This window comes from Heptranchias perlo, chromosome 9, assembly GCF_035084215.1.
Source record: "Heptranchias perlo isolate sHepPer1 chromosome 9, sHepPer1.hap1, whole genome shotgun sequence".
NCBI classification, from domain to species: Eukaryota; Metazoa; Chordata; class Chondrichthyes; order Hexanchiformes; family Hexanchidae; genus Heptranchias; species Heptranchias perlo.
In genome coordinates, this window is record NC_090333.1 from 28,801,527 (window position 1) to 28,828,808 (window position 27,282).

At 45.3% G+C, this 27,282-nt stretch overlaps 1 protein-coding gene and 1 long non-coding RNA gene across 6 annotated transcripts in view; one reads left to right on the forward strand and one right to left on the reverse strand.

Annotated features, from left to right (window-relative positions):
* The window catches only part of eif2b3 (eukaryotic translation initiation factor 2B, subunit 3 gamma), a 135,471-nt gene that overhangs the window by 22,688 nt on the left and 85,501 nt on the right, over positions 1-27,282 (forward strand). For 2 of the 5 annotated variants that reach the window (XM_067990090.1, XM_067990089.1), the window contains exons 2-4: positions 1,314-1,467; positions 5,882-6,041; positions 24,368-24,510. In XM_067990090.1, coding sequence (XP_067846191.1) covers positions 5,894-6,041; positions 24,368-24,510 — 291 coding nt within the window. In that variant the 5' untranslated portion in view covers positions 1,314-1,467; positions 5,882-5,893. Of the gene's footprint in view, positions 1-1,313; positions 1,468-1,819; positions 2,103-4,760; positions 4,922-5,881; positions 6,042-24,367; positions 24,511-27,282 lie in introns of those variants that run through there. The other 3 variants (XR_010963847.1, XM_067990088.1, XM_067990091.1) reach the window with 3 other exon arrangements.
* On the reverse strand, positions 126-2,196 carry LOC137325236 (uncharacterized). The gene is made up of 2 exons (XR_010963848.1): positions 1,730-2,196; positions 126-754 (listed from the first exon to the last, which is right to left on the reverse strand). It is a non-coding gene; the product is annotated as an uncharacterized lncRNA (long non-coding RNA).

Below are 27,282 nucleotides of genomic sequence, written 5' to 3' on the forward strand. Positions count from 1 at the left end.
ATTCCACCATCTTATCAACATTCCCTTGGTCCTCAGAATGATTTACTATGCCTTCTATTTTAGTGATGTGGAGATGCCGGTGATGGACTGGGGTTGACAATTGTAAACAATTTTACAACACCAAGTTATAGTCCAGCAATTTTATTTTAAATTCACAAGCTTTCGGAGACTTCCTCCTTCCTCAGGTAAATGTTTCAGGAGCTCCTTGAAGCCTACGCATTTATACATATAGAACAATACATGGTGTTTACAGACTGCCCCTGCAACTGCCCGTTGCCAAGGCAATCACCGTGTTCAGACAGAGAGGTGTCACCTGCAGAACCCCCGAATACACATTCAACAAAAAAACAAACAGGGAAAAAAAAACAGAGAAAAAAAACAGAGAGAGGCAGAAACATCCGGAAGGCAGAGAGAGCCAGCAAATGACCCATTATATTAAAAACAGATAACATTTGTTCGCTGGTGGGGTAACGTGTAGCGTGACATGAACCCAAGATCCCGGTTGAGGCCGTCCTCATGGGTGCGGAACTTGGCTATCAATTTCTGCTCGACGATTTTGCGTTGTCGTGTGTCTCGAAGGCCGCCTTGGAGTACGCTTACCCGAAGGTCGGTGGATGAATGTCCATGACTGCTGAAGTGTTCCCCGACTGGGAGGGAACCCTCCTGTTTGGCGATTGTTGCGTGGTGTCCGTTCATCCGTTGTCGCAGCGTCTGCATGGTCTCGCCAATGTACCATGCTCTGGGGCATCCTTTCCTGCAACGTATGAGGTAGACAACGTTGGCCGAGTCACAGGAGTATGAACCATGCACCTGGTGGGTGGTGTCCTCTCGTGTGATGGTGGTATCTGGGAGGGAACCCAGTGTATTGTTCTATATGTATAAATGCGTAGCTTCAAGGAGCTCCTGAAACATTTACCTGAGGAAGGAGGAAGTCTCCGAAAGCTTGTGAATTTAAAATAAAATTGCTGGACTATAACTTGGTGTTGTAAAATTGTTTACAGTTTTCTATTTTAGTATCATCTGCAAATTTGGACACCACTCCATCTAGCCTTATATCCAAATCAGACTGCTGGTGGCTTTCTCAAAAGTGCAGTTCTAATGAGTGTTGACCCCGCTGTAATTTCTTTTGAGGGGGGGGGGGGGGGCGCGCGCACGGAGGAGCGGAGAGGGGATTAATCTCATTATAATTTTTGGGCAAGCTCCAGGTGTTAAAAAATTATCAGATTCAGAGCTCGCTGGTCTGGGTGCAGGAAACAGTGTGCTGCTGCACCTTAAAGGGGCAGGATTCATCATTACTGATCTTACATTTTCAGAAAAGCTCCCAGGTCAGCAGGAAGTTCTCTGATTGGCAGTGGAAACACTGTGGCAGGATGTGAGACGCAGAAAAGGGAGATACACTTTGTGACTGAGCACTGCAGGATCCCAAGGAATACTACCCAGAGGGAATACAAAGAAATATCCACAGCAGTGAGTGTCTACTCTACCATTCCATGCACAGCCTGGCAATGCCAGAATAAGTTTAATGAACAGAGCTATCGTTTAAGTCATGACAATTTCATGTTCCTCTGCACTCCCATTGTAACTACTTTTTTTTAAAAAAAAGTCATACTTGAGACCCTTGGGTTTCAGTTTTCACAGAAAAGCAAAATGAATTGTGGAACGTGAGCCCAAAACACTGATTAAAAATCCTGAAATACAATGTAATGTAAATAGTTTTAACTTCAGTCACCTTGGTAATAAGCATTTGTTCAGGGTTGTTCTTGAGCTGCACCTTGTGTTTTTGGTCAGGGTTTGAGTTGTGTGTGTGTGTGTGTGTGTGGGAAGCCCCAGAGCTGTCGTTTTGTGCTGACTGTGCAATGAGGGTCACTTCTCTCCATTCCTCAGCTTCGAGCGGGACACGATTCCCCCGAACACCAAGCACACATCCCGCGACAGACCCAGACCGCCACCGTTTGAAAACACCGGACACTCAAACCTTCGGGTGAACTGCGATCCTTCCCTTCACTCGCCCGCCGGCTTTGTTTTGCGACATCGGCGGAGGCGGCCGTGTTCCGTTAGCAGAGCGTGGCTGCGCGAGGAGGCGCCATAGAAACGTCGAGAAGGTAACAGGAGAGCGGGCCCGAGTCTGAACCCGAGTCCGGGGACAGGAGAGCGGGCCCGAGTCTGAACCCGAGTCCGGGGACAGGAGAGCGGGCCCGAGTCTGAACCCGAGTCCGGGGAGAGGAGAGCGGGCCCGAGTCTGAACCCGAGTCCGGGGACAGGAGAGCGGGCCCGAGTCTGAACCCGAGTCCGGGGAGAGGAGAGCGGGCCCGAGTCTGAACCCGAGTCCGGGGACAGGAGAGCCGGCCCGAGTCTGAACCCGAGTCCGGGGACAGGAGAGCGGGCCCGAGTCTGAACCCGAGTCCGGGGACAGGAGAGCGGGCCCGAGTCTGAACCCGAGTCCGGGGAGAGGAGAGCGGGCCCGAGTCTGAACCCGAGTCCGGGGAGAGGAGAGCGGGCCCGAGTCTGAACCCGAGTCCGGGGAGAGGAGAGCGGGCCCGAGTCTGAACCCGAGTCCGGGGACAGGAGAGCGGGCCCGAGTCTGAACCCGAGTCCGGAGACAGAAGAGCGGGCCCGAGTCTGAACCCGAGTCCGGGGAGAGGAGAGCGGGCCCGAGTCTGAACCCGAGTCCGGGGAGAGGAGAGCGGGCCCGAGTCTGAACCCGAGTCCGGGGAGAGGAGAGCCGGCCCGAGTCTGAACCCGAGTCCGGGGACAGGAGAGCGGGCCCGAGTCTGAACCCGAGTCCGGGGAGAGGAGAGCGGGCCCGAGTCTGAACCCGAGTCCGGGGACAGGAGAGCGGGCCCGAGTCTGAACCCGAGTCCGGGGACAGGAGAGCGGGCCCGAGTCTGAACCCGAGTCCGGGGACAGGAGAGCGGGCCCGAGTCTGAACCCGAGTCCGGGGAGAGGAGAGCGGGCCCGAGTCTGAACCCGAGTCCGGGGACAGGAGAGCGGGCCCGAGTCTGAACCCGAGTCCGGGGACAGGAGAGCGGGCCCGAGTCTGAACCCGAGTCCGGGGAGAGGAGAGCGGGCCCGAGTCTGAACCCGAGTCCGGGGACAGGAGAGCCGGCTCGAGTCTGAACCCGAGTCCGGGGAGAGGAGAGCGGGCCCGAGTCTGAACCCGAGTCCGGGGAGAGGAGAGCGGGCCCGAGTCTGAACCCGAGTCCGGGGACAGGAGAGCCGGCCCGAGTCTGAACCCGAGTCCGGGGAGAGGAGAGCGGGCCCGAGTCTGAACCCGAGTCCGGGGACAGGAGAGCGGGCCCGAGTCTGAACCCGAGTCCGGGGACAGGAGAGCGGGCCCGAGTCTGAACCCGAGTCCGGGGAGAGGAGAGCGGGCCCGAGTCCGGGGAGAGGAGAGCGGGCCCGAGTCCGGGGAGAGGAGAGCGGGCCCGAGTCTGAACCCGAGTCCGGGGACAGGAGAGCGGGCCCGAGTCTGAACCCGAGTCCGGGGAGAGGAGAGCGGGCCCGAGTCTGAACCCGAGTCCGGGGACAGGAGAGCCGGCTCGAGTCTGAACCCGAGTCCGGGGAGAGGAGAGCGGGCCCGAGTCCGGGGACAGGAGAGCGGGCCCGAGTCTGAACCCGAGTCCGGGGACAGGAGAGCGGGCCCGAGTCTGAACCCGAGTCCGGGGACAGGAGAGCGGGCCCGAGTCTGAACCCGAGTCCGGGGAGAGGAGAGCGGGCCCGAGTCTGAACCCGAGTCCGGGGACAGGAGAGCGGGCCCGAGTCTGAACCCGAGTCCGGGGACAGGAGAGCGGGCCCGAGTCTGAACCCGAGTCCGGGGAGAGGAGAGCCGGCCCGAGTCTGAACCCGGGTCCGGGGACGGGAGAGCCGGCCCGAGTCTGAACCCGAGTCCGGGGACGGGAGAGCCGGCCCGGGGACGGGAGAGCGGGCCCGAGTCCGTGGACGGGAGAGCGGGCCCGAGTCTGAACCCGAGTCCGGGGAGAGGAGAGCTGGAGGAGGGGTGGGCTGAGCCTGGGGAGTGGGTCATCAGCATTGCCTTCCTCACTGGAGTGAGAGTAATCGGCACTGTCCTCCTCACACAGGGGAGTGGGTCATCAGCGCTGAGCATGAGTAATATAAACTGAAGTTCGACAAGAATCAAATAAATCTATTTTTTTTGCGATTAACTCTAAAATAAAGTCTATATCATCGAAGGCTTCTTCGACAGCACCTCCCAAACCCGCCACTTCTACCACCTAGAAGGACAAGAGCAGCAGGCGCATGGGAACAACACCACCTGCATGTTCCCCTCCAAGTCACACACCATCCCGACTTGGAAATATATCGCCGTTCCTTCATCGTGGCTGGGTCAAAATCCTGGAACTCCCTTCCTAACAGCACTGTGGGAGAACCTTCACCACACGGACTGCAGCGGTTCAAGAAGGCAGCTCACCACCACCTTCTCAAGGGCAATTAGGGGTGGGGAATAAATGCTGGTCTTGCCAGCGATGCCCACATCCCATGAATGAATAAAAAAAGTGATCTGTAATCAGTGTGATAACATATTGTAGAACCATAGAGAATTGAGCAACAATTCCCTATTTTTTAAAAAAGAGTAAAAGATAGCAAGAAATCTAAATGAAGTAAACTTATGTACAAAGAACCATGTTGGTATTAATAAGTTCTGACACTTCTCCACATGATATAGAAGTCACTCTTGCAGTCTCTATCAACAGCATTTGTTGCTTTTATGCTGTGGCATTATGGGCATAATGCCACAGCATAAAAGATGCCACCGGCATCTCCACATCATTATGGGCATAGAGGACTTTGATGCTGAAGAATTGCTTTGAATTGGGATTCACAGCTTCTACATTAGATCATAGCTATCAACAACAACAATTTGCATACAGATACCACCTTTAACAAAGAAACATGTCCCAAGGTGCTTTACTGAGGCAAAAAATAAAAATAAACAGATGTTAAGCCATGATGGAAGAATTTGGAGAGATGACCGAAAGCTTGGTCGAAAAGGTTTTAAAAGATGGAGAGGGAAGTAATGAGGGAACTCCAGACCGTATGAAGTGGTTAAAGCCTTTGCCAAAAATGGTAGTGTAAGGAATCTTACAACACCAGGTTATAGTCCAACAGTTTTATTTGAAAATCACAAGCTTTTGGAGGCTTTCTCCTTCGTCAGGTGAATGGTAGTGTGATGGGAGGTAGGGGATGCACAGTTGGCTAGAGTTCGAGGACAAAATGGTGTGGGAGAGAATGTAAAATATAATACTAGAGAAAGTTGCAGAATTAGGGTACTGTAAAGGTATGTTGGGATTTGAAGGTGAGGATTTAAATCCAATGTGAGGGAGGACAAGAAGCCAGTGTAGAGTAGTACAGATGAGGCTTGAGGGTGCACGGAATCTAATGTGGGGCATGATGCAGGCAACTGAGTTTTGGACAAAGTTGGAATTTATTGAGGGTGCGGGGAAGGAAGACATTTGAAAAATCGAGTAATCGTGGTGAAAGTGTGGATAAGTGTTTTGGGGATGATTAGGGTTGGAGGTGGATGAAGTTGCGGAGGTGGAAGTAAGCAGTTTTGGTGATGTATAGGTTATATGGTTTGAAGGTCAGCAGTGGGTTGAACAGGATGTCAAGGTTTTGCATGGCCTGATTAAGTCTGAGCAAGTGGTTGATGAAAGGATGCAATTACTGGCTGTTGTTGATTGTCAAAAATATCATGAAGACAATCATATGAATATTGTATCATTCCCATAGTTGTGAGATTTTCATCTCTAATGAAGCATAGCATGGACTCATAAAATGGATGTCTCAATTGAAAGTTGTAGAACACCTTCAGTACAGTACCTTAAAAGCTAATGTGCGTTTTGTTTAAATATATATTTTATAGAAAATTCGTAAGATGGAGTTCCAGGCAGTGTTGATGGCAGCCGGTGGTGGCTCCCGCATGATGGATCTAACCTCCAATATCCCAAAGCCTCTCCTACCGGTTGGAAACAAACCACTGATATGGTATCCTCTCAATCTTATAGAAAGACTTGGGTTTGAAGGTAAGTACTGTTTACTGCACTTAAAGGAATAACTACAAGGAATGGCAAACCGTGTATAAATCCCAACATAAATCCAAAATAACTTGTTTTTCTCTCTATATCTATCAATATCACATTTACAATCCTCCCTTGTGTTCTTGCGTATTTATATTTCACTGGAGTAGACATGCGAGCAATACAAGGTACAGGGATTCTCTTGTTTTGCATCCATTGTATAGAATTGGATCAGATGTGTTTTTAAAATCTGTTTACAGACTTGTAGTCTTTGCTAAAACATGGTTGCATACCAGTCCACCTCTTTTGTTCCAGTTGTGAAGAGGGTCTGCATGCGAAATGTCAACTTATTTGTTCTCTGAACAGATGCTGACTGTGCTGTTGTGAGTTTCCTGATATTTCAATTTTTGTTTCAGATTTCCAGTGTCTGCAGTATTTTGCTTTTTATTTGTGTATTCTTTTACTCTTACTCCTAGCATTTCTGTTTCTAAGTATAGCTCTGTTTCCTTTTAACTCTCGCTTCCAGTTTTTTTTTACTAGATCTGTTACTTGCTTTTATTCCCACCCTGGACATTTGTGGGTATTTTTTTACTGTCAGTACAGCTTTTTCCAGTGCCACTCTGTGTTTGTTTCTAAGTACATTTTTCCTGTTTGGTTTTAAGTTCCCTTCCCCAGTGTTACTGATTTATTTTTTAGTCTTTTTCCAATTCTCTCTTTACCATCAATTATGAATCATTTACAAGTATTACAAACAAAGCAGATGAGCTAAGGGCACAGATAGACACATGGCAGCATGATATCATTACTATAACGGAAACCTGGCTTAAAGAGGGGGATAATCGGCAGCTCAATATCCCTGGATATAGAGTTTTCAGGCAGGATGGAGGGGGGGTAGCATTATTGGTTAAAGAATCAATTACAGTTGTGAGAAGGGATGATATGCTAAATGGATCATCAACCGAGGCCATATGGGTTGAGCTAAGAAATAAAAAAAGGGGCAGTCACACTACCAGGAGTAGATAGACCTACTATAGACCCCCGAATAGCGAAAGGGAGACAGAAGAACAAATATGTAGGAACATTTCTGAATGCAAAAATAAGAGGGCAATAATAGTAGGGGACTTCAACCAGCCTAACATCAATTGGGATTCAAACAGTGTGAGGGGCACAGAGGGCGTAAAATTCTTGATTGGTGTCCAGGAGAACTTTTTTAGCCAGTACGTGACAAGCCCAACAAGAGGGGATGCAATTCTAGATTTAGTCTTGGGAAATGAAGATGGGCAAGTGGGTGAAGTGACAGTGGGTGACCATATTGGGGATAATGACCACAATTCAGTTAGTTTTAGCATTATTATGGAAAAGGACAGAGTTAAATCAGGAGTAAACGTTTTAAATTGGGGGAAGGCAAATTTTACAGAACTAAGGTGATTTGGCAGAAGTGGACTGGACACAACTATTTGAGGAGAAATCAGTGACAAGCCAGTGGGAGGCACTAAAAAGTGAAATTCTACGGGTACAATGCAGACACGTCCCCTCAGAAAAAGGGTGGCACTGCCAAATTTAGAGCTCCCTGGTTGTCTAGACGTATACAGGGCAAGATAAAGCAGAAAAAGAAAGCTTATGACTGTCACAGAAAGCTAAATACTGCATAAAGCCTAGACGCGTATAGAAAGTACAGGGATGATGGAAAAAAGGAAATAAGGAAAGCAAAGAGAGGGCATGAAAAAATATTAGCTAGTAAGATTGAAGAAAACCCAAAGATGTTTTATCAGTACATTAAGAACAAGAGGCTAGCTAAGGAAAAGGTGGGACCTATCAGAGATGATAAGGGTAACTTGTGTGTAGAAGCAGAGGATGTGGGTAGGGTTTAAAATGAATATTTTGTCTCCGTATTCACAAAGGAAAGGGATGATCCGGAAGTAGTAGTTAAAGAGAAGAGGTGTGAAATATTGGATAAGGTAAACATAACGAGAGACGAAGTACCAGAGGGACTGGAATCCTTGAAAGTTAATAAGTCACCAGGGCCAGATGGATTATTTCCTAGGCTATTGATGGAAGCCAGGAAGGAAATAGCGGATGCTCTGAGGATCATTTTCCAATCTTCACTAGATACAGGGAAGGTTCCGGAGGACTGGAAGACTGCAAACGTAGTACCATTGTTTAAAAAGGGTACGAGGGAAAGGCCGAACAATTATAGGCCGGTCAGTCTTACCTCGGTGGTGGGCAAACTATTAGAATCAATACTGAGAGATAGGATAAACTGTCACTTGGAAAGGGATGGTTTAATCAGGGATAGTCAGCATGGATTTGTTCAGGGAAGGTCATGCCTTACAAATCTGATTGAATTCTTTGAGGAAGTGTCAAGGAGGATTGATGAGGGTGGTGCAGTGGATGTTGTCTACATGGATTTTAGTAAGGCATTTGACAAGGTCCCACATGGCAGACTGGTCAGAAAGGTAAAAGCCCATGGGATACAGGGAAATGTGGTGAATTGGATCCAAAATTGGCTCAGTAACAGGAAACAAAGGGTAAAAGTCAATGGATGTCTTTGTGAATGAAAATCCGATTCCAGTGGTGTGCCACAGGGCTCAATGTTGGGTCCCTTGCTGTTTGTGGTATATATTAATGAATTGGACTTGAATGTAGGGGGCATTATTGGCAAATTTGCAAACGACACAAAAGTTGGCCGCGTAGTTGATAGTGAAGAGGATAGCTGTAGATTCCAAGAAGATATCAATGGGTTGGTGGAGTGGGCGGAAAAGTGGCAAATGGAGTTTAACCCGGAGAAGTGTGAGGTAATGCACTTAGGGAATATGCAGTAAATGGGAATATATTGAGAGGGGTAGAGGAAGTGAGAGACCTTGGAGTGCATGTGCATAGCCTGAAGGTGGCCGGTGACAGGTAGATAAGCTTGTGAAGAAGGCTTACGGAATGCTCTCCGTTATTAGCCAAGGTATAGAATACAAAAGCAGGGATGTAATGATGGAACGCTGGTAAGGTCACAGCTAGAGTATTGTGCGCAGTTCTGGTCACCACATTACAGAAAGGACGTAATTGCTCTGGAGAGAGTGCGGAGAAGATTTACAAGAATGTTGCCAGGGCTTGAAAATTGCAGCTACGAGGAGAGATTGGATAGGCTGGGGTTGTTTTCCTTGGAGCAGAGGAGGCTGAGGGGAGACTTGGTTGAGGTGTACAAAATTATGAGGGGCCTCGATAGAGTAGGCAGGAAGTACCTGTTTCCCCTAGCGGAGAGTTCAAGAACTAGAGGACATAGATTTAAACTGATTGGCGGAAGGATTAGAGGGGACATGAGGAAAAAAGTTTTTACCCAGATGGTGGTGAGTGTATGGAATTCGCTGCCCGAGGCAGGGACCCTCAACTCTTTTTTATAAAGTACCTGGACCTGCACCTAAAGTGCTGTAAGCTGCAGGGCTATGGATCGGGTGCTGGAAAGTGGGAAGAGAATGGGCACCTGGTTGTTCTTCGAGCCGGCGCGGACACGATGGGCCGAATGGCCCCCCTCTGTGCTGTATCTTTTCCATGGTTCTATCACTTCAAGTGTTTCTATTTTTCAGTCCCAAGACTCTCACCCACTATAATTATGATTTTTACATTTCCTCACTCACATGTCCCTCACTATTCTCTTCATTGTTACTGCCCTAACTTCTCCTTTCCTGCTCAGACCTCATCCCTTTAATCTCTTATGTGCCAACGTCTCATCACTGAATTCTTTCTGAAACTTTTCAACACTTTCTTTTACCAACCAGTTGCCACAACCTTTTTCCACTTATTACCTGCCAACTTTTCCGTAGCCCAACTGTTTCTTCCACTTTCCTCCCTGTACATTTCATATCTCCTCACCTTCAGCATAACTCCCAAATCTACCATTTCTAGTTGTTGCATTCAACTTTACACTTCCATTCGAATCAGTACAGAAACTGACGTACAAGTGCTAAATCTTCTTATAAAAAAAACTTTGTAAGCTTGAAAATAATTACCATTTGTGTGGTGTTTCTTTGGCTTGCCTTGAAACATGATGTTTCTCAGTTTTCAGCCTTGACTTCCAGCACCATATATTGCTTATTGCTTTTAGTGAAGTAGGGGTTGTGCTGGGAGCTAAGGTTGCCTCAGCCTGTACAAATCAAAAGATGACTCTGGTCAGAAGGCAGTTGTTGTGGGATAATTTTACCATGGTTTATTTGGGTATATTTGAGTATAAGGCCAGTATGACCTTACAGGCTGCATTGTTCAGCCCATGAGTTAACGCTCAGCATGTGATTTTGTAGGCTGTATTTTGAACACTATCCAGATACATCAGATCACGCTTGTGATCCAAATTCAAATGGCAATCAAAAAAAAAGAGCCACAAATAAATTGCATATTGCTCAAAAAAAAATGCATCGCCTTGACCACCAGGGAATGTGGAACATCGGGCAATCAAGTAAATATAAATTAGATTTAATAAATTCAAGCAAAATCCTGTCCTGTGTGTTGTTGCACTTAACCACTATATTGTTTTAACCCACAGATAAATCTGCAATATTTAAGTTTATAGTTATTCACTTTTTAAGTATGTTTTTATAACTTTTTAAAAATACTACAACCATTCTCAAGTCCTATTCCTTTAATATTAGAACCATCCTGCTTGAAAGGGTGGAAGATGCCGAGGAACACCCTAAGTGGTTATGGATGGCAGTGTTTCTGTTTGCTAGTATGTAAGTTGGTGGCAGACCAAAAATCTTCCGGCATTTCTTTTGATCTTGCAAGCCAGAAGTTCATGATGACATAAGCTTCAAATTTTTTTTTAAAACTCAAGTCCTATTTTTAAAAAACAAAATAAAGGTGGTATTGTTGGTAGAAGGGAGATTCTAATGAGACAGGCGTGTTGTAAGTCACACTAGATTGAGATAACATTCAATTGCTATGTACATACTCCTGTTTTAGAAGTGAGGCTGCACTGCAGAGAATTTGCTGCTTATGGCTAATCATGCTTGTTATTGGAAGGCATTATTTTAGAGAATGTTTTACATTTGTCTAGGTACTGGTGTCTTATTTGTAAGCGGTTTCCCAGAAGTGATTCTGGTACCGTAGACATTCCTCTTCATCAAAGTCACATGCTGTAAAGTTGCACACCTGCATGACATCCTTTCAATTCAAGCAAATTTGTCCATAATTGCATTTTTGGGAGTTCAAAATGACCTTTACTAGAAAAGAATTATGAATTAGGTTAAGTCTGATTAAGTCCATCTTTTAGCAAAATTTGCTGTCAGAGGGCAATCTCCTCATTTCAGCATCATAAACCCACATGAAATTTCTATGATATGGACTTGAACAAGGATGAAACCACAAAAACCCTCAGCGAAGCATTATACATTTTTATAGTGAACCAGTTTTCCTCTACAGAATAATATGAAGTGCTTTTTGTAATTGCAAGCAGATCTCCCTTGGCATTGCCCACAGTGAGTCAGAACTTATGTTGTTGTAATGAGGAATGTTGAAATGTTGAAGTGGGGAGGAGGTGCCGCCCATCACCATTGTAAGAATTTGGAAAGATATTTGTAAGAAATCTTTGAGCCAGTGCTTTGAGTGTTTTTTGACTGGTTTCTGGGAAGTACTGTTGACTTTACCCACTGCATGTACGGAAATACTACATTTTTCTTTATTCGTTCATGGGATGTGGGCGTCGCTGGCGAGGCCGGCATTTATTGCCCATCCCTAATTGCCCTTGAGAAGGTGGTGGTGAGCCGCCTTCTTGAACCGCTGCAGTCCGTGTGGTGACGGTTCTCCCACAGTGCTGTTAGGAAGGGAGTTCCAGGATTTTGACCCAGCGACAATGAAGGAACGGCAATATATTTCCAAGTCGGGATGGTGTGTGACTTGGAGGGGAACGTGCAGGAGGTGTTGTTCCCATGCGCCTGCTGCTCTTGTCCTTCTAGGTGGTAGAGGTCGCGGGTTTGGGAGGTGCTGTCGAAGAAGCCTTGGCGAGTTGCTGCAGTGCATCCTGTGGATGGTACACACTGCAGCCACTGTGCGCCGGTGGTGAAGGGAGTGAATGTTTAGGGTGGTGGATGGGGTGCCAATCAAGCGGGCTGCTTTATCTTGGATGGTGTCGAGCTTCTTGAGTGTTGTTGGAGGTGCACTCATCCAGGCAAGTGGAGAGTATTCCATCACACTCCTGACTTGTGCCTTGTAGATGGTGCAAAGGCTTTGGGGAGTCAGGAGGTGAGTCACTTGCCGCAGAATACCCAGCCTCTGACCTGCTCTTGTAGCCACAGTATTTATATGGCTGGTCCAGTTCAGTTTCTGGTCAATGGTGACCCCCAGGATGTTGATGGTGGGGGATTCGGCGATGGTAATGCCGTTGAATGTCAAGGGGAGGTGGTTAGACTCTCTCTTGTTGGAGATGGTCATTGCCTGGCACTTATCTGGCGCGAATGTTACTTGCCACTTATCAGCCCAAGCCTGGATGTTGTCCAGGTCTTGCTGCATGCGGGCTCGGACTGCTTCATTATCTGAGGGGTTGCGAATGGAACTGAACACTGTGCAGTCATCAGCGAACATCCCCATTTCTGACCTTATGATGGAGGGAAGGTCATTGATGAAGCAGCTGAAGATGGTTGGGCCTAGGACACTGCCCTGAGGAACTCCTGCAGCAATGCCCTGGGGCTGAGATGATTGGCCTCCAACAACCACTACCATCTTCCTTTGTGCTAGGTATGACTCCAGCCACTGGAGAGTTTTCCCCTTGATTCCCATGGACTTCAATTTTACATAAAGAAATAAATCTCTAAGCTGGAACAGCTCCTTACCTTTACTATCCATCAGTTTACAGTGTGGGTTTTTATAGCAAAGGCCAAAAATTTATAAAACTTAAGAAAAGATTAAACTAATTTGTCTCTTTACCAAATATCTCTGCAACATGACTTAGTATTAGCAATAGGCTCTACTTGATTATATATGTTTAAATCAGCACTTTTATTCAGAACCTACCTCCCAACTTGAATAATAGCAGATCCTCCCAGAATTTGCTCTTGTCTTTAAGAATAATGGTTGTTTTTCAGTTCTGAGATAAATAAAAGAATGCAACTGATGCATGTGGAATACATTGCAAAATATGAAAACCTGGTCTGAATTCATCCACACTTGGCAGTTTGTGTGTAATTTGGCTGCCATGTTTGCCTACAAAACTACGCTTCCAAGGTAATTCATTGGCAGTGAAGTGCTTTGAGACATTCTGAGAACATGAAAGGTGCTATACAAATGCAAGTTTGTTCTTTCCTTTCTCCTCATCTGAATCTGTTTGTCTCTGTAAATGTACTTGCTGTTGTGAGAGATAAGCTAGTAAATAGTGTACACCATTTTTGCTTTCAAAGTAACTTCAGAAAACATTGAATAGTTCTTCCTTTGCTTTGATGTTTATACAAAAAATAAAAATTCAAATTATCATAACTGATTCTAAAAATGGCTTCCCTAAAGATTTTTATCTGCCGTAATTCTATTGAAAAAGAGTGCTAGAGGGAGTTGGCCCTTGGAACTAGTCAGTCCAGGCATGCTTTGTCAATGTCCAGTCTGCAAGTCATTAGCACAAATGCATGCTGGGGGCTGTAGCCTAAAACCTGGTGAGTCTCTTCAGTTGGGCATGATGGCTGTGGGATTAAGAACATATGAAACAGGAGCAGGAGTAGGCTATACGGCCCCTCGAGCCTGCTCCTCAATTCAATAAGATTGTGGCTGATCTTCTACCTCAATTCCACTTTCCCTATGTCCCTTGAATTCCCTTAGTGAAATCTGTCAATCTCAGTCTTGAATATACTCACCAACTGAGCATCCACAGCCCTCTGAGGAATTCCAGTGAAGTCCAAGCTGAGCCTCTTCCAGCTGTCTGATTAAAAACATTGTTATAAGCATTTCTGACACACAAATTGGTGGTGTTTAGTTAAAATTAATCATTTTTAAATGTTATTGTTATGCCTTTATTATGTTGCAAACCTTATTTCCAGTATTTAGTTCCCAGCATAGTTTAGAACACAATGGTGAGTGAAAGGATTTTCAAAAATATGTTGAAAATTTGATTGGCTCGCATTTTTTTATTCGTAGTTGTCATTGACTGAAGTTTTTTGAACTTTGTGATTGTTTGTTTATTTTCTTTCCTGCTTGCTAGTTGTTGATTGGTCCCTGCTCATTTCTGATTTGTTGCAATTTTATGACTACGATATTTGAACTAAGTGTGACACACATGACACTGGAAGTGTGATGGACGAAACGCACTCTAGATTTAACATTTGTGACAGATCAGCGACCTGTACTGTTTCTGAAAAATCTCCATGTTATATATTTTGAATTCATTGATAATCTGTCCAATGCCACCTTGTTTTTTTTTAAAAGTAGATTTCTGTGGTGGCTGTTTGAGAGCAATATTCCTCTGTGAGGGGGTGAAGCAAATCTGCATCCCTGAACAGTATGTAGATGTCTTTATCAATGGGCATTGTTTATGTTGATTGCTTAACAAATGTTGGGAGACAAAAAGTCCACCTGGGTGATAGAAATAACTAATTATTGCTCATACTTCTCTGTCCTTTGCAACTGTCCCAACAGAGGATCCTATAAGTAAGAGTCTGAGTTTGGTTGTAAAATGATGGTGTGCGAATTTCTTGTCTTAGGAGACTGTCCTAATACCTATGAAACGTAATTTTTTTGATGGGTCTGTCACTGCAGGAAGTGTTTTTCAGCTTTGATTAATTGTGAACAACCTCAATCTTTCTTTTATATCCACTTAATATCAGAGGAAAAGAAAAGATGTAACCCGGGGGAATAGCACTTGTTATTCAATTCCCTTCTTGCTGTATCAATGAAGGCTGACAAAGGACTCTATGGAGTTAATTTCAAACGTAAAAGCTTGGACACATGACCCAAGTAATACCACAAATACGTGCAAAAAGTCTTTAAGACTTTTATTGTTTTAAAAGAGACATTGTGAATTAAATAAAATGTTGTATTTAACTGAAATTTGCCAGGTTTAATCTTGCTTCTGTTAATATTATTTATTAATAAACTTGATTCATATATTTCAAATTATGTCTTATGGTTTGCTGCCAGCCAGAGAGATCAGGTGGATACGGCAAGGTTCCATACTATTTTCAGCGCATACTTTAGTGGTATAAAAAAGATTCATTGTTCACCCTGGAGCCTGCTATTCCAGACTACTTACACATACCAGCAAATCTCGTGGCATTTCTTATTGGATGATATGCTATTTTATAATGACAGGAGTATTAGACCATGTGATACATTATATGGTATTCTGCTGCTACGGTGGAGCTATGTTTAAGTTGGCCTGTCACTTTGAGGTTACAAAGTCTAGTTGCTTTAAATAGTTGCAGTCTGAGGTCACTCAGAGTTCAATTGCTATCTGGTCAAACATCTCTTCAGATTGGAATGTGCTTGCCAGTTTCATAATGCAGCTCAAAAGCACCCAACATTTAAGATTGTTTTACTTCTGCAACAAAGCAGGAAGTCTGGGTGTGCTGTCGTACCATTTGCAATATAGTATTTGTGGGTCTCCTGTGCCATTGCTCATAATGAATGAAACATTATGTTGTTCCGGGGGGCGGGGGCGGGGATGGAATTGCTATGGTGTAAAAATGGGATCAAAGGTGCACATGTAGAGTAAAAGAATTTGAAGAGGTGTGCAAGAGCTCCAACTTAAACTATGAAGCAAGTGTTTTTTCATTGGTTCCTGGATATTAAATATTTGGCTGAAATTCTTGGTGTGAGAGAGGGCATCTTGGGCAGATCCTCATGGGGAACAGGAATTTGGAGCAGAACCCGGATCTGCTAGGCTTTTTCCCCACTAATGCATCCCAAATTCTGATCGGGGAGAGAGGGTGTAAACACATCATCCTCATCCAGCCTTGGAGACGTATATTGGGGTATTCCTGGACTACCTCGGGAATTCTGCCCAGCAGAGTTATGTTCCATAGCGTGAATGGGGCACTGGGTTCCCTACAGGGGAATTTACATTCCAATCTTTGATCCCATAAGGACTTCTGGCTTCCTCCAATGGAACAATAGATTGCTACTCTGACTTTCTGGCACCTCTTCCAAGGTGGGCCATTGTACCGCCTCTGTAGGCATCTGCCCTGACTATTAAAATGACCCTATCTCTGGGATTTGGAATGGGGGTAACGGTTTCTTCAGGAAGTGACGATGGCAGAGTGGGGTTCCACGAGTTTTGTCCCCATAGTCTTTTTCTTAGTGTCTTCATTGGACCCATCCGTGCCCTGGCATACTGTTTTAATATATTGCTAGTTGATGTCCTGTGGCATTGAAACCAAAAATGATTCTCTGTGTCCTAGCAGCAACTTTCAATTGCTTGGAAAAAAGAGTGAAGGGCCAGCGCTTACAAACAATATGTTCTGGAACGCTGTTAAGTACTCAGTCTTATCAATCATTAAAAAATAGGATTTATCTCAGATAAAAATTCCAAATTTCATCATTATGGTATCATGAAAAAATCAGTTACCACACACTCCTCTGAGCTTTTCCATTAAACTGCAAGGGTGCAGGGCTAATGAACAGCAGGTACTGGTATACAGGCTCTCTTCTTGGAAGTAAAAAAATAAGTCCTTGTTAGTTTAAATATGAAACTTTATCTTTTTTTTAAAAAAAAGCTTTTAAAATTCATTCTGCAGATTGTTTTCAAATTATTTGGAACAGCAAGAAAAATCAGGAATTATATTTTAGCATGAGGAAAAACTCACTTTCAGATTCACAGAGAATCATACCAATGTTTGCTTCAAAACTCCTCACAGTGAATACGTCCAGACTATAACATCTTAGGAATTGCAAGTACAGGCGTAGTTGGTCACTTACTTCCACTTACAGTGATGACTTTGGAAAGAAAGTTAAAGCCCAGGCTTTTGAAAGAAGCCGAGGCCTCCAAGTAAAAATGTTAATGAAGGTACTCGAGACACCAAAGACAATTTTATGGTTGAGCTTAATAATGTTATTGTGAAATATGTAATTAAATATTATGTTAAAACCTTATTTTCAACATTAGAAATCTCAGTTATTGAGGGAAAAAAACAGACTTCAAAACGTATTTTGAATGGTTTGATTGGTTCAGTTTTTCCTTTTATCTTTGGCTGATTTTTGGCATGTCTCATAGATATCTGATCTGTTGCTGTTTTACACTTTGGGTGCGGGAATTGTACGGGGCCTATCCCCCACTAAAAGACCATCTGCACTTATCACATCAAAGAAGCTGTTGCCTGAAAAACTCCCTGCCTCAGGCCTATATCTGACTGCTTTCCATTACAGCTGCAAAGCTTCAACCAAAGCCTCTATTCCTGGTCAAAGTAGTCTCTGATGTGGAGGCTATCATTAATTTATCTCCTCCTCTCTCCCTGGGTTTATACACCAATAGTGAACCACTCTGCTGTAAACTCGAGCAGTGTTGGGCTGTTGATTGTGGTTTTGTTTGATCATAAGTTCCTTGCTTTAAAACCTTTTCTTTCCCTTTTTATTTTCATGTCAAGTAGGTAAATTTTGTGCTCTGAGGTGAACAAACCATACTGTTTTTGGCAGTTATGGTGGTCCTACTACCAGATCAATCTTTTTGTTTCATGTCTATGCTTTATTTGTTTTGAAATCATAATATCCAAGTTTGGGCTCCCCTAACCAAGAAGTAACCAAAATGTACAAGCTAGGAAATGCCAGCTTTGATTCCTGTTCTGTGGTGAGCTAGCTGCTGTCAGTCAGGGTGGCAGTAGTGGTACTACAAATGACTTAAGTGCCTTTGAAATAGGGAGCAGAAAAACACCCAGGGTTCCTGTTTCTGATCATTACTCAGTGCACCCTGCTGAACAATGTGCAAGAATGGACTTTGAATGAGGACAAAATGTGTTTAGACATGCTGTTCCAGGGTTGGATAGGCTACCAGTTTTCACTATCTAGACTCACACATGGCCAGTTGGATGATGTACCGGTGGGAATCAGCAGCCCATAAGTTGTGGGCCAGCAGCACTCGCCACCTTCTGGAGAGCATAAACTTGACAATTTTTTTAAAACCTTGTTTTACCTATCATCACAATTGGAAAAAATGATCACGTTAATGATTGGGCTTTGGCATTCTACATAGACAGAATCCAGGATATTTCCAGGTCATTTCTTTCATTTAAGTAAACCCATTAATGAGCAGAGGACAGAAAGATAGGTAGCAGGAATACATTACTGTATATTGTTTATCTGGTTGCAGTCAAGTAGATAAAGTTAACCTTAATTCTATTCTTGCTACAGCATATCTTGTGCCAGTATGCTTGTGTGAACTCTATCTATAAGGTGATACATGGTGTAATCCATATGCTTGAAGTATTTACTTCTTGTCAAGACAGGTTTTTTGCATTTCTGTGCTTTAAGGTGGCCTTAAAGTCATAGTTTCCGAGTTTGATGTGGTACTTTGACAGTCATTTGGATGTAGCGGTTAAATTAATGAAGAAGATTGTTAGATTACTGGCCTTTTAGAATGTTGTTTCTGATTCTTATTACAGGTTGAACTATATACACACAAAGCCTTACTTCTTTCTCTGATTTGGAGTGCTTATTGCATGTCAAAAATACTGTACATATTTTGCTTTGTTTAGTGAGTTCACTTCTGCTGTCGCCTTCTTTAACTTTGGAATGTTTCATATCGTCGCCTCCCTGTCCTCTGTTTATGACCAAGACATGCCTCTCCTAATCTCTGCCACACCTGTATGACCTGAATTCCTTCTGTGTACATTCGTGTCTGCAATTTGGCTGCTGCTCTGGACTGGAGCCTATTATTCTATCTCCTTTTTTCTTCTTCTTTTGGGCCCTTCTCTTATGTTCCTCCCTTTCCTCTCACTCAGTCATGCCACTTTTAGAAACATAGAAAATAGGAGCAGGAGTAGGTCATTCGGCCCTTTGAGCCTGCTCCGCCATTCAATATGATCATGGCTGATCCTCTATCTCAATACATATTCCCGCTCTCCCCATACCCCTTGATACCTTTTGTGTCTAGAAATCTATCGAGCTACTTCTTAAATATATTCAGTGACTTGCCTCCACAGCCTTCTGTGGTAGAGAATTCCACAGGTTCACCACCCTCTGAGTGAAGAAATTTCTCCTCATCTCAGTCCTAAATGTCCTACCCATTTTCATTTCTCTTTTTTAGTACTTTGTCCCTGTAATTCTTACCCCAACCTATCACTACTTTGCCTTCCTACTCTCCTGCCGATGTCCCAGCCTTGAATCTCTCCCTTGGATAAGCCCATAGCTACCTTCTGTACCTCTCTGCATTCTCTGAAGAGCTCATCACTGGCATGACTATGTGACAGGAAGTGGGGGAGAATGGGAGAAGTGCCCAAGAGTGGACCGGAGAAGAGGGAAAAAAAAGGTAGATAGAAGAAATGGAGAATTATAGCCACCTGTTCACTATGTTCCAAACCTTGGCACCTGGGAAGCGCTATACGATTTGGGGCTCCAGATTGTAACAGCTTGCAGGAGATTCTAGCAATCCCTTTTACTCTGGAATCTTAACTGTTCCCTGTTCATCTTAAACAAACACTTAGTTTCCTGTACCATTGGCTTGCTTGTGGTTATACCTTGCGGTTCCATCTTTGTGTACCACTAGTGCTGATAATCCGTTGGACTACTCTAGTTCCACAGGTTCCCTCTGTTTCTTCCTACTTTTTTTTACATACCTTAAGTGCTGAACCACTATCTTGCTTTTTTTCTGCACTGTCTCCCTCTCACTGTCTCAGACAATCACATGGAAAACCTATTCCAGATACTCTTCCTCCATGTATATAGTGTGCAGTTTAGCTAGTTGGTCTTCCAGCTCGACAATTTGTATGTTGAGACACACTATGGGCACGATTTTAAAACAGAAGTGTGGGTACGTTGGGGGTGGGGGGGGCAAAGAAAATCGCATTTCCCAGTAGCGGGCGGAAATCCTGACTTCAACCCGCCAAAGAACGCACGTGACCCAGAGTCATCTGGGCACGCACGCCGTTCCCGAACCCAGAAGTCCTGCCGGCAAATAAAGCCGGCAGGACGATATTTAAAGCAGCAATTGAACTAGTTAACCTAGTTTAAAAATACAAAAAGGTGATTAGCTATGAAGGCAAGCGATTTCAATGCTGCCTCAGCGTGTTTCACGTGCTGTGTGAAACACGCCATGGGAAACGAGTCGTGTTTCAGCCGGCAGCCATTTGGACATTTAAACCCCTGTTTGGCAGATAGGGAGAAAAGGTGAGTTATTGCAGCAGGGCACTCAGTTCTCTCCGACAAACTTTTGGCTGGGAGATCTTTGTGTGAAAATTCTTGGTTAACACTCAAACTGACGCCATCAGGATGGGGAGCACGATGGCTGCATTCACCATTTCATTCGAGGACGAGGAACGTCACCATCCTCGCCAGGCACGGTGTGCACTTCAGCCACTTGTGGCTCTACAACACAGTCCTGCGCCACAGGCACCTGCACAAGAGCACAGAGGGGAACAACAGAGGGAGTGACGTCGCAGGAGGCACTACCTTCGTCAGAGGGTCTACAGACCGACGCTCAGCTTCTTGGACTTCTCTGAGAAGCAGTGCATACGGAGGCGGAGAGTGAGTCGCCAGGTGGTCGCAGACATCTGCAGCCTCCTTCATGCCGAGCTGCTCCCGGCTGGGCCTGGCGGCATCTCATTACCTGTTGCTGTTAAAGTGAACCACTGCCATCAACTTCTTCGTCTCCGGATCATTCCAGGGTGCCACGAGTGACGTCGCTGGGGTCTGTCAGTCATTTGCAAACAAGTGCATAAGGCAAGTCATCGACGGTTTGTTTCGCAGGGCCTTGCAATACGTCAACTTCCCCATGGACAACCTCAGCCAGACGGAGAGGGCAGTGGGATTCCACTCCACGGCTGGCTTCCCACGTGTACAGGGTGCAATTGATTGCATCCATATAACAATACGAATACCTCTACACGAGCCAGGAATGTTCATCAACAGAAAGGGTTATCACTGCATCAATGCCCAGCTCGTTTGTGACCACCGCAAAAGATTTCTTCACAATTGTGGCAGATTCCCTGGCAGCTGCCACAATTCGTTCATTCTGAGGGAATCCAACATCCGGGGCCTCTTCCATGCACCAAACAGCCTTAAGGGCTGGCTCCTCAGGGACCAGGGATACCCCCTGCACACATGGCTCATGACACCTCTGAGGAACCCCATCAGCGAGCAACAGTGTCGATGCAACAACAGTCACATTGCCACTAGGTCTATAATTGAACATGTGCTAGGACTGCTGAAGTTGCGATTTTGGTGCCTCGATCGTTCTGAGGAGTGCTTCAATACACACCAGCTAGAGTGGGTCGCATTATAGTAGTGTGTTGTGTTGTGTCCTGCATAACAGAGAGGGGTACCGGTTGAGGAGGCCCCATGCCCTCATCCACCATCCACATATGCCATCCACATTGAGGAGGAGGATGAACCCATGGGAGACAGCAGCTTACCTGGCTGCTCCTGAGGCCAGGGAGTCACTCGTATGTGAACAGTTCTCGTAACATCAGAAAGTGAGAAGAGTCCAATCCTCACACCGCCTAGGAAGACCAACGCCCAACACCAGCCGCCCGCCCGCCCGCCCCCCCATCCCGCCCCCTGCACAAAACAGTCCTGCAACTACACATACACCCACTGTAAAGTGACCTACTGGGTGGCATCAAGTGTCACCATTCATGATGAAGCACATGAAAGGGTGCTATCACAAAAGCCAGTCAAGAATGGGCAAGACGTGGCAGTAGTGGTGAGAATGATAACATTTAATGTGACTTTAACAAAAAAACAAATATAAATGTAAAACATGACAGTCTGTCAGACACCCTTGTCCACACCCTTTGTTATTACAAATTCACAAATCCTTATCCTTTCTCTTCCTACCACTTCTACGTGGTGCATCCCCTTTGGCTGCAGCAGAGCTAGTGGCAGGTTGCTCATGTCCATGGCCGGACTGATTAGATGCTTTCAGCCTACGCTCTCTGGTTTTTGGAGCCCCTGAGGGCCCCTCCAAAGATTGCTCCACCTGCACCTGTGCAGGGACTGACTTGGCCACTTGGAGAGGAGACAGCAATTGCAGGTACCGGTTGAGAGGGTGGCAATGGGTGAGACGTGGGAGTGCTTTGAGTGGCATCCCCAATTCCATGACCCCTTTCGCCATCATCCCTCTCCTTGACCAGGCCCACATCATTCCTCCCACCCTCCTGGAGAACAGTTTGGAGGACATGTATGATGCCTTGGAAGCCCAGTTGTAAAGTTTCTGTCTACCTGTTTAAGGTGGCAGAATGTTGCTCACAGTGAGTCCGAACGGCCGTTGTCAGGGCCCGAATGGACTCATTTGTGATCCGTGCTTGAAGCTCAATGGAGGCTAGCCTTCTCTCCATCGCAGATGTTCCCACACTTACCTGCGACACTATCTCAGACATTTCCGCTGTTACCTGCGACACTATCTCAGACAGTTCCTCACGTCCCTGTGACACTATCTCAGAGATTCCCTTCCGTACCTGTGCCACCATTCCACTAATGCAAGAGTTGGACTCCTCCATCCTCTGCTCTATTGTAGAGAGTGTGCATGGCACCTGTTCCTGTACCTCGCAAATGTGTTGCTGTCCCTTGATCGTTCTCCTTTTAAAGGATGGCCCCCAAGGTTCAGCATCTGCGTCCGGCTGAGCAGAGCCTGGAGAGGAGTGTGCCTACCAATGCGGATTCTCCACAGCTGCCCCTGCCACCAGTGTCTGCTCGTGCTCACCTGTGTGTGGTGACTCACCAGGCGCCAACCCAATTAACTGACAACTTGGACTCACCGAGGCGTGAGGATCTGCCCTGGTGGATGGCTTGCTAAGATGTGACGGTACACCCTCAGAGGCAGGGAGCTTCTCTGAGGAATCGCCCTCTCCTGTCACTGCAGTCGTTGAAGGGCCTTTAAGAGGAGAAGAGAAGGCAATTTTAAGCATCATCACAGAAGTGTCATGTAGCGATGAGCATGCTGAGGTGTTCAACATGCCAATTATTGTTAACATCAGTTCATGTGGCCCCCTCCAGTCCTCACCCTCTTGCGTGCATTTTGTGCTGTCTTCTCCTAGAAGGAGAGAAAGTACAGACGTGTGAATGAGTGATGGTGAAGTGGTCAGCCGATGAATGCATTGGTTTGGGTGAGGTTGACCGTGAAAGAGGTGCGTCAGAGGGTGAGTATCAGACAAGTACATCACATTGGATTAGGATGGAGTGAGTGGAAGTGGTGGGGTCACAAATGGGGAGGTGAGGAAGTGAAGGTAAGTTGAGGATGAGCCTTAAGTGGGCGTGAGGAGCGATGTGATGGAGTAGTCTTGGCAGTGCAGAATGAGTTTGGTGGGGGGGGGGGGCGGTGACATGCGACATGGAATGCAGGAAAATCAGTAAGTGTGCTCACTTTTGCTGACCTGTTAGGTCATTGAAACGCTTCCTGCCAAGTGCGACCCAAGTGCAGCTGATGTTGCTACTGCTGGTGACCTCTGCCACCTCGAGCCAGGCCTTCTTGGTGGCAGAGGCACCTGTCATCCGGGTAAAATAGTTCCCTCCTCCTCCTCCTCCTTCTCCTCACCCCAGCCAGCAGCACCTAAAGTGAGGTATCACCGAATCTTGGAGCAGCCTTGCCCCTGTGCTGCTCCATTGGGTCTTCTTGCTCTTTGCTCCAGCAAAACCCATTGGAGCAATGGCCCTTTAAATCCAGACGCTCCAGCTGACAGCCTGTCATGCGGGTACACAGTCTGCCCATTGTGCAGCTTTCAGACGGCAAACTCAGAAACAAGATTAATGGCCACCAATTAAGTCGCGATCGCTTGGGGAATGGTAAGTTTTTATTATTGGGGTTCGCTGTGCGCCCATTGACGCCCCCGCCCCCCCCCCCCCAGCTGCCATCCCGCCGCCTTTTTAAAACCGAGCCTATATGTAAGCATACGCCTAATTACTTTGAGGATCAACTATGACCCACATTCTGCATGTCAGACACTCTAATAGCGTAGCATCCGTAATAGTCATCTAAATTCAGGTGAGAGGGAAAGAGTGTTTTGTTTTAACTAAGACCACACCAAAGCCAGTGGGGAAGGAACAAAACTGCAGTTTTGTGTGACATAATGTTCATAAACCCTACTCAAATCTCTGTGTATGATTCCAGCTAAACCTCCTCACCAATTGTAAGATCATTAAGAAAGAATATGCGATTGATTACTTGGAAGTTCTGTGCTCAGTATGTACACATAGAATGACAATGACTATAAAGGGTTTTCTTTCTTTTCCAGAAGTAATAGTGGTTACAACAAGAGAAGTACAGAAACAACTACTACCAGTGGACACAAAAATGAAATTGGATATGGTGTGTATTCGTGAGGACACAGACATGGGGACTGCAGACTCCTTACGACAGATACATGAAAAAATTAAGGTAGTGCATTATTCTGAGGTAAAAGTATTGTCCTGTTAAGTGGCCACCAGTTATTGTCACATTTTTAAGAATACTGAGAGAACTCTTGCTTATGCCCCTCCTTCCTCCTAAAAGAATACTGTAAAATTATTTTTTATATATAATACTTGTTCTCTCTTTCTGAGTATCTATTTCGATCCCTGTTTTTATCTCTGCCTCTCTTGCTCACTGCAGTTTCTGCAATATTTTTTCTCTTTCCCTAATTGTCTGTTTCCCAGTTCTTGTCGTTTCTATAATATTTTCCTCTTTGGGTTATGTACTGTTCACTAATCCCTGTCAACTTGTGTGTCCAGTCCCTGTTTCTTTTGTCAACCTCTGTCTGTAGCTTTCTTCTGTTCCCTCACTCTCCGACTTTCTCCTAACCCCCCTGCTGCTCGAGTGCAACTAAATTAAAAATAAATTTCTTGGAGTCTCAAGTGCCCACGTGTCATCATTTTCTTACCCAATCCGTGTGCAGATTTCAGTCAACCACTCTTGTCTGTTTGCTGCTTCCATCTGAAATAAATTAGTAAAATAGGGATTATTTTTATAATAGATAGATTCTTGCATTCGTGCATATCAGGGCTGTTGTTGTTTATGTCAGTGGTTGGAAAAATGTTTTAGCTGAGCCCACAAAAAATCTCATAGCTTCTCATGCCCCTCTAGAAAGCCTGCAAAAAAACTCTCTCTTCATTTTTGTTTCACTCTTGCTTTGATCCATTGTATTAAGTTTCTTTTCCTTTCCTCCTTCACTTCTACCTTTCTCACTTCTCTCTTCCTCTTAATTTTTTTCACTTTACTTTTTTTCCTCCCTTTTCCTCTTTTCTTCGAACTCTCTTCTCTTTGTCTCCTCTTTTCCATTCTGTGGTTCGTTATTTCTTTTCGCTTTCCCCTGTTCTCTTCCACGGCAAGTTGTTGACCAGCAATGCTAGAGCACAAGCAAGCACCTCAGAATAGCTCCGAGGAATTGTGATCTTTTGAATTAGGGATAGACTTATGCACCTGTTGTCTGTTTACATTGCAACGCTTACTTTGGGTCACCAATTTGGGGAGTAAACTGGCCAGGTCAGAATGTGGGAGGGTGCACCTGGAGTACAGGATGTTCAGAAGTCTGTTGGGTGCTGTTTGAGGAGGATGGGGCGAGGGGAGATGTGAATAAATTTTATTTTATTTTTTTGTTCTGCGGTCATTTATATTTTTGGGGGTCTATAATGGAATGGGTGAGGAACGGTTGTGGCAGCTGTATTTCAGTAGATTGTTTTTACTTGAATGTGATTGGAAGAATTTTTTGGTACAATGTGATTGGGAAGATAGTTTTGCGTAATAGGATTTGGGAATATCAAAGATAGGAAATAACTACAGCTCCAACCACTTACACCGTACATGCTAATCACAGGCAGCCGTCTATAATCAGGCATATAACGCTAACCATAGGAGTCAAATACAAAGGTGCCACTTGTAAGGTGTTAAGTGCACTGACTGTTTTGGGCAGTTCAAACAGTTTCAATCAGCTGTTTGCACCTCCTTTAAGTGCCACTACCTTAGCGATGTGTCTGTATGTAAATAGTGACTCGTCTTTTTTGTCCATTCATGATTTCTGCGACTTGGATCAGGCAGCACTGCCGCCTCCAGTCTCCACCATCCCCGTCCCTGCCCCCAATCTCCCTCAGGGTCTCTAGAATTCCTGCGACTGCTTCGAGTCCTTCTTGCTGGCTGACTTGCTGCCACTAGCGGCCGGGTTGGTACCAGGTTTCTTGGGCAGGAGCACGGCCTGGATGTAGAGCAGGATGCCGCCATGGGTGATGGTGACACCACCTGCAGCATGTTGAGCTCCTCCTCATTACAGATAGTGAACTGCAGGTGGCAGGCGATGATGTGCGACTTCTTTTTGCCCCTCGCCTCTTGACCGCCAGCTCCAGGATCTCGGCTGTCAGGTATTCTAGGACAATGGCCAAGTAGATTGAGGCCCCGGCCCCGAGACAGTCGGTGTATTTACCCTTGTGTGAGCTTTCGCGTGAGCTTTACCTTTTGGAACAAGGCGAGTACTCCTTTTTAATATATTTTGGTTACACCTTCCACTCCGTGTAGCAGGCAAATCCCGTTAACACCAGCACACCTGCTATAAGTGGTGAGGACTGTATTAGAAAGGAAAAACCACAGAGGCTTAAACTTTATCCAGTATGGAACAAGACAATTGAATGGCTCGATACAGATGACAAACTTGATTATCATTACATTACTGTACTTGATATATAAGACAGGTACAAGAAATTTTATTCTAAATATATATTGGGCTGGATTTTGCTATGAGCGGCGAACGAACGATGCCTGCCGTTTGTTAGACTTGCACTTTCCCATAGACTTTCTATGAGCTTTTGCACGGCAACTTCCTGTAAATTAGAGATCCATTCAACGCAACACCCTCTACAGGGCATCTGAGATCTGTGTGAACAGGGCAAGCAACTGTGTGTCTCCTTAACCAATCAGATTGAAGAATCATTAATGAGCAGCACAGGAAGTGCTGAACCAGGAAGTGTAAATTAGAGTAGTGAATTCAATGTCAAATCAGGAACAGAAAGTGAAATAAAGAGAGGGAAAGAAAGATTGAATTAGGAGACAAAAATTTATTTACTTTTTTTTTAAATGTCCAGCAACAATTAAAATCTGAAGGAATGAGACCCCACACTTGTTAAAGTTAATTTTCAGTGCCAGAGAGGTTGTTTGGCAGTCATTAAGACTTACCACGGCATTAAA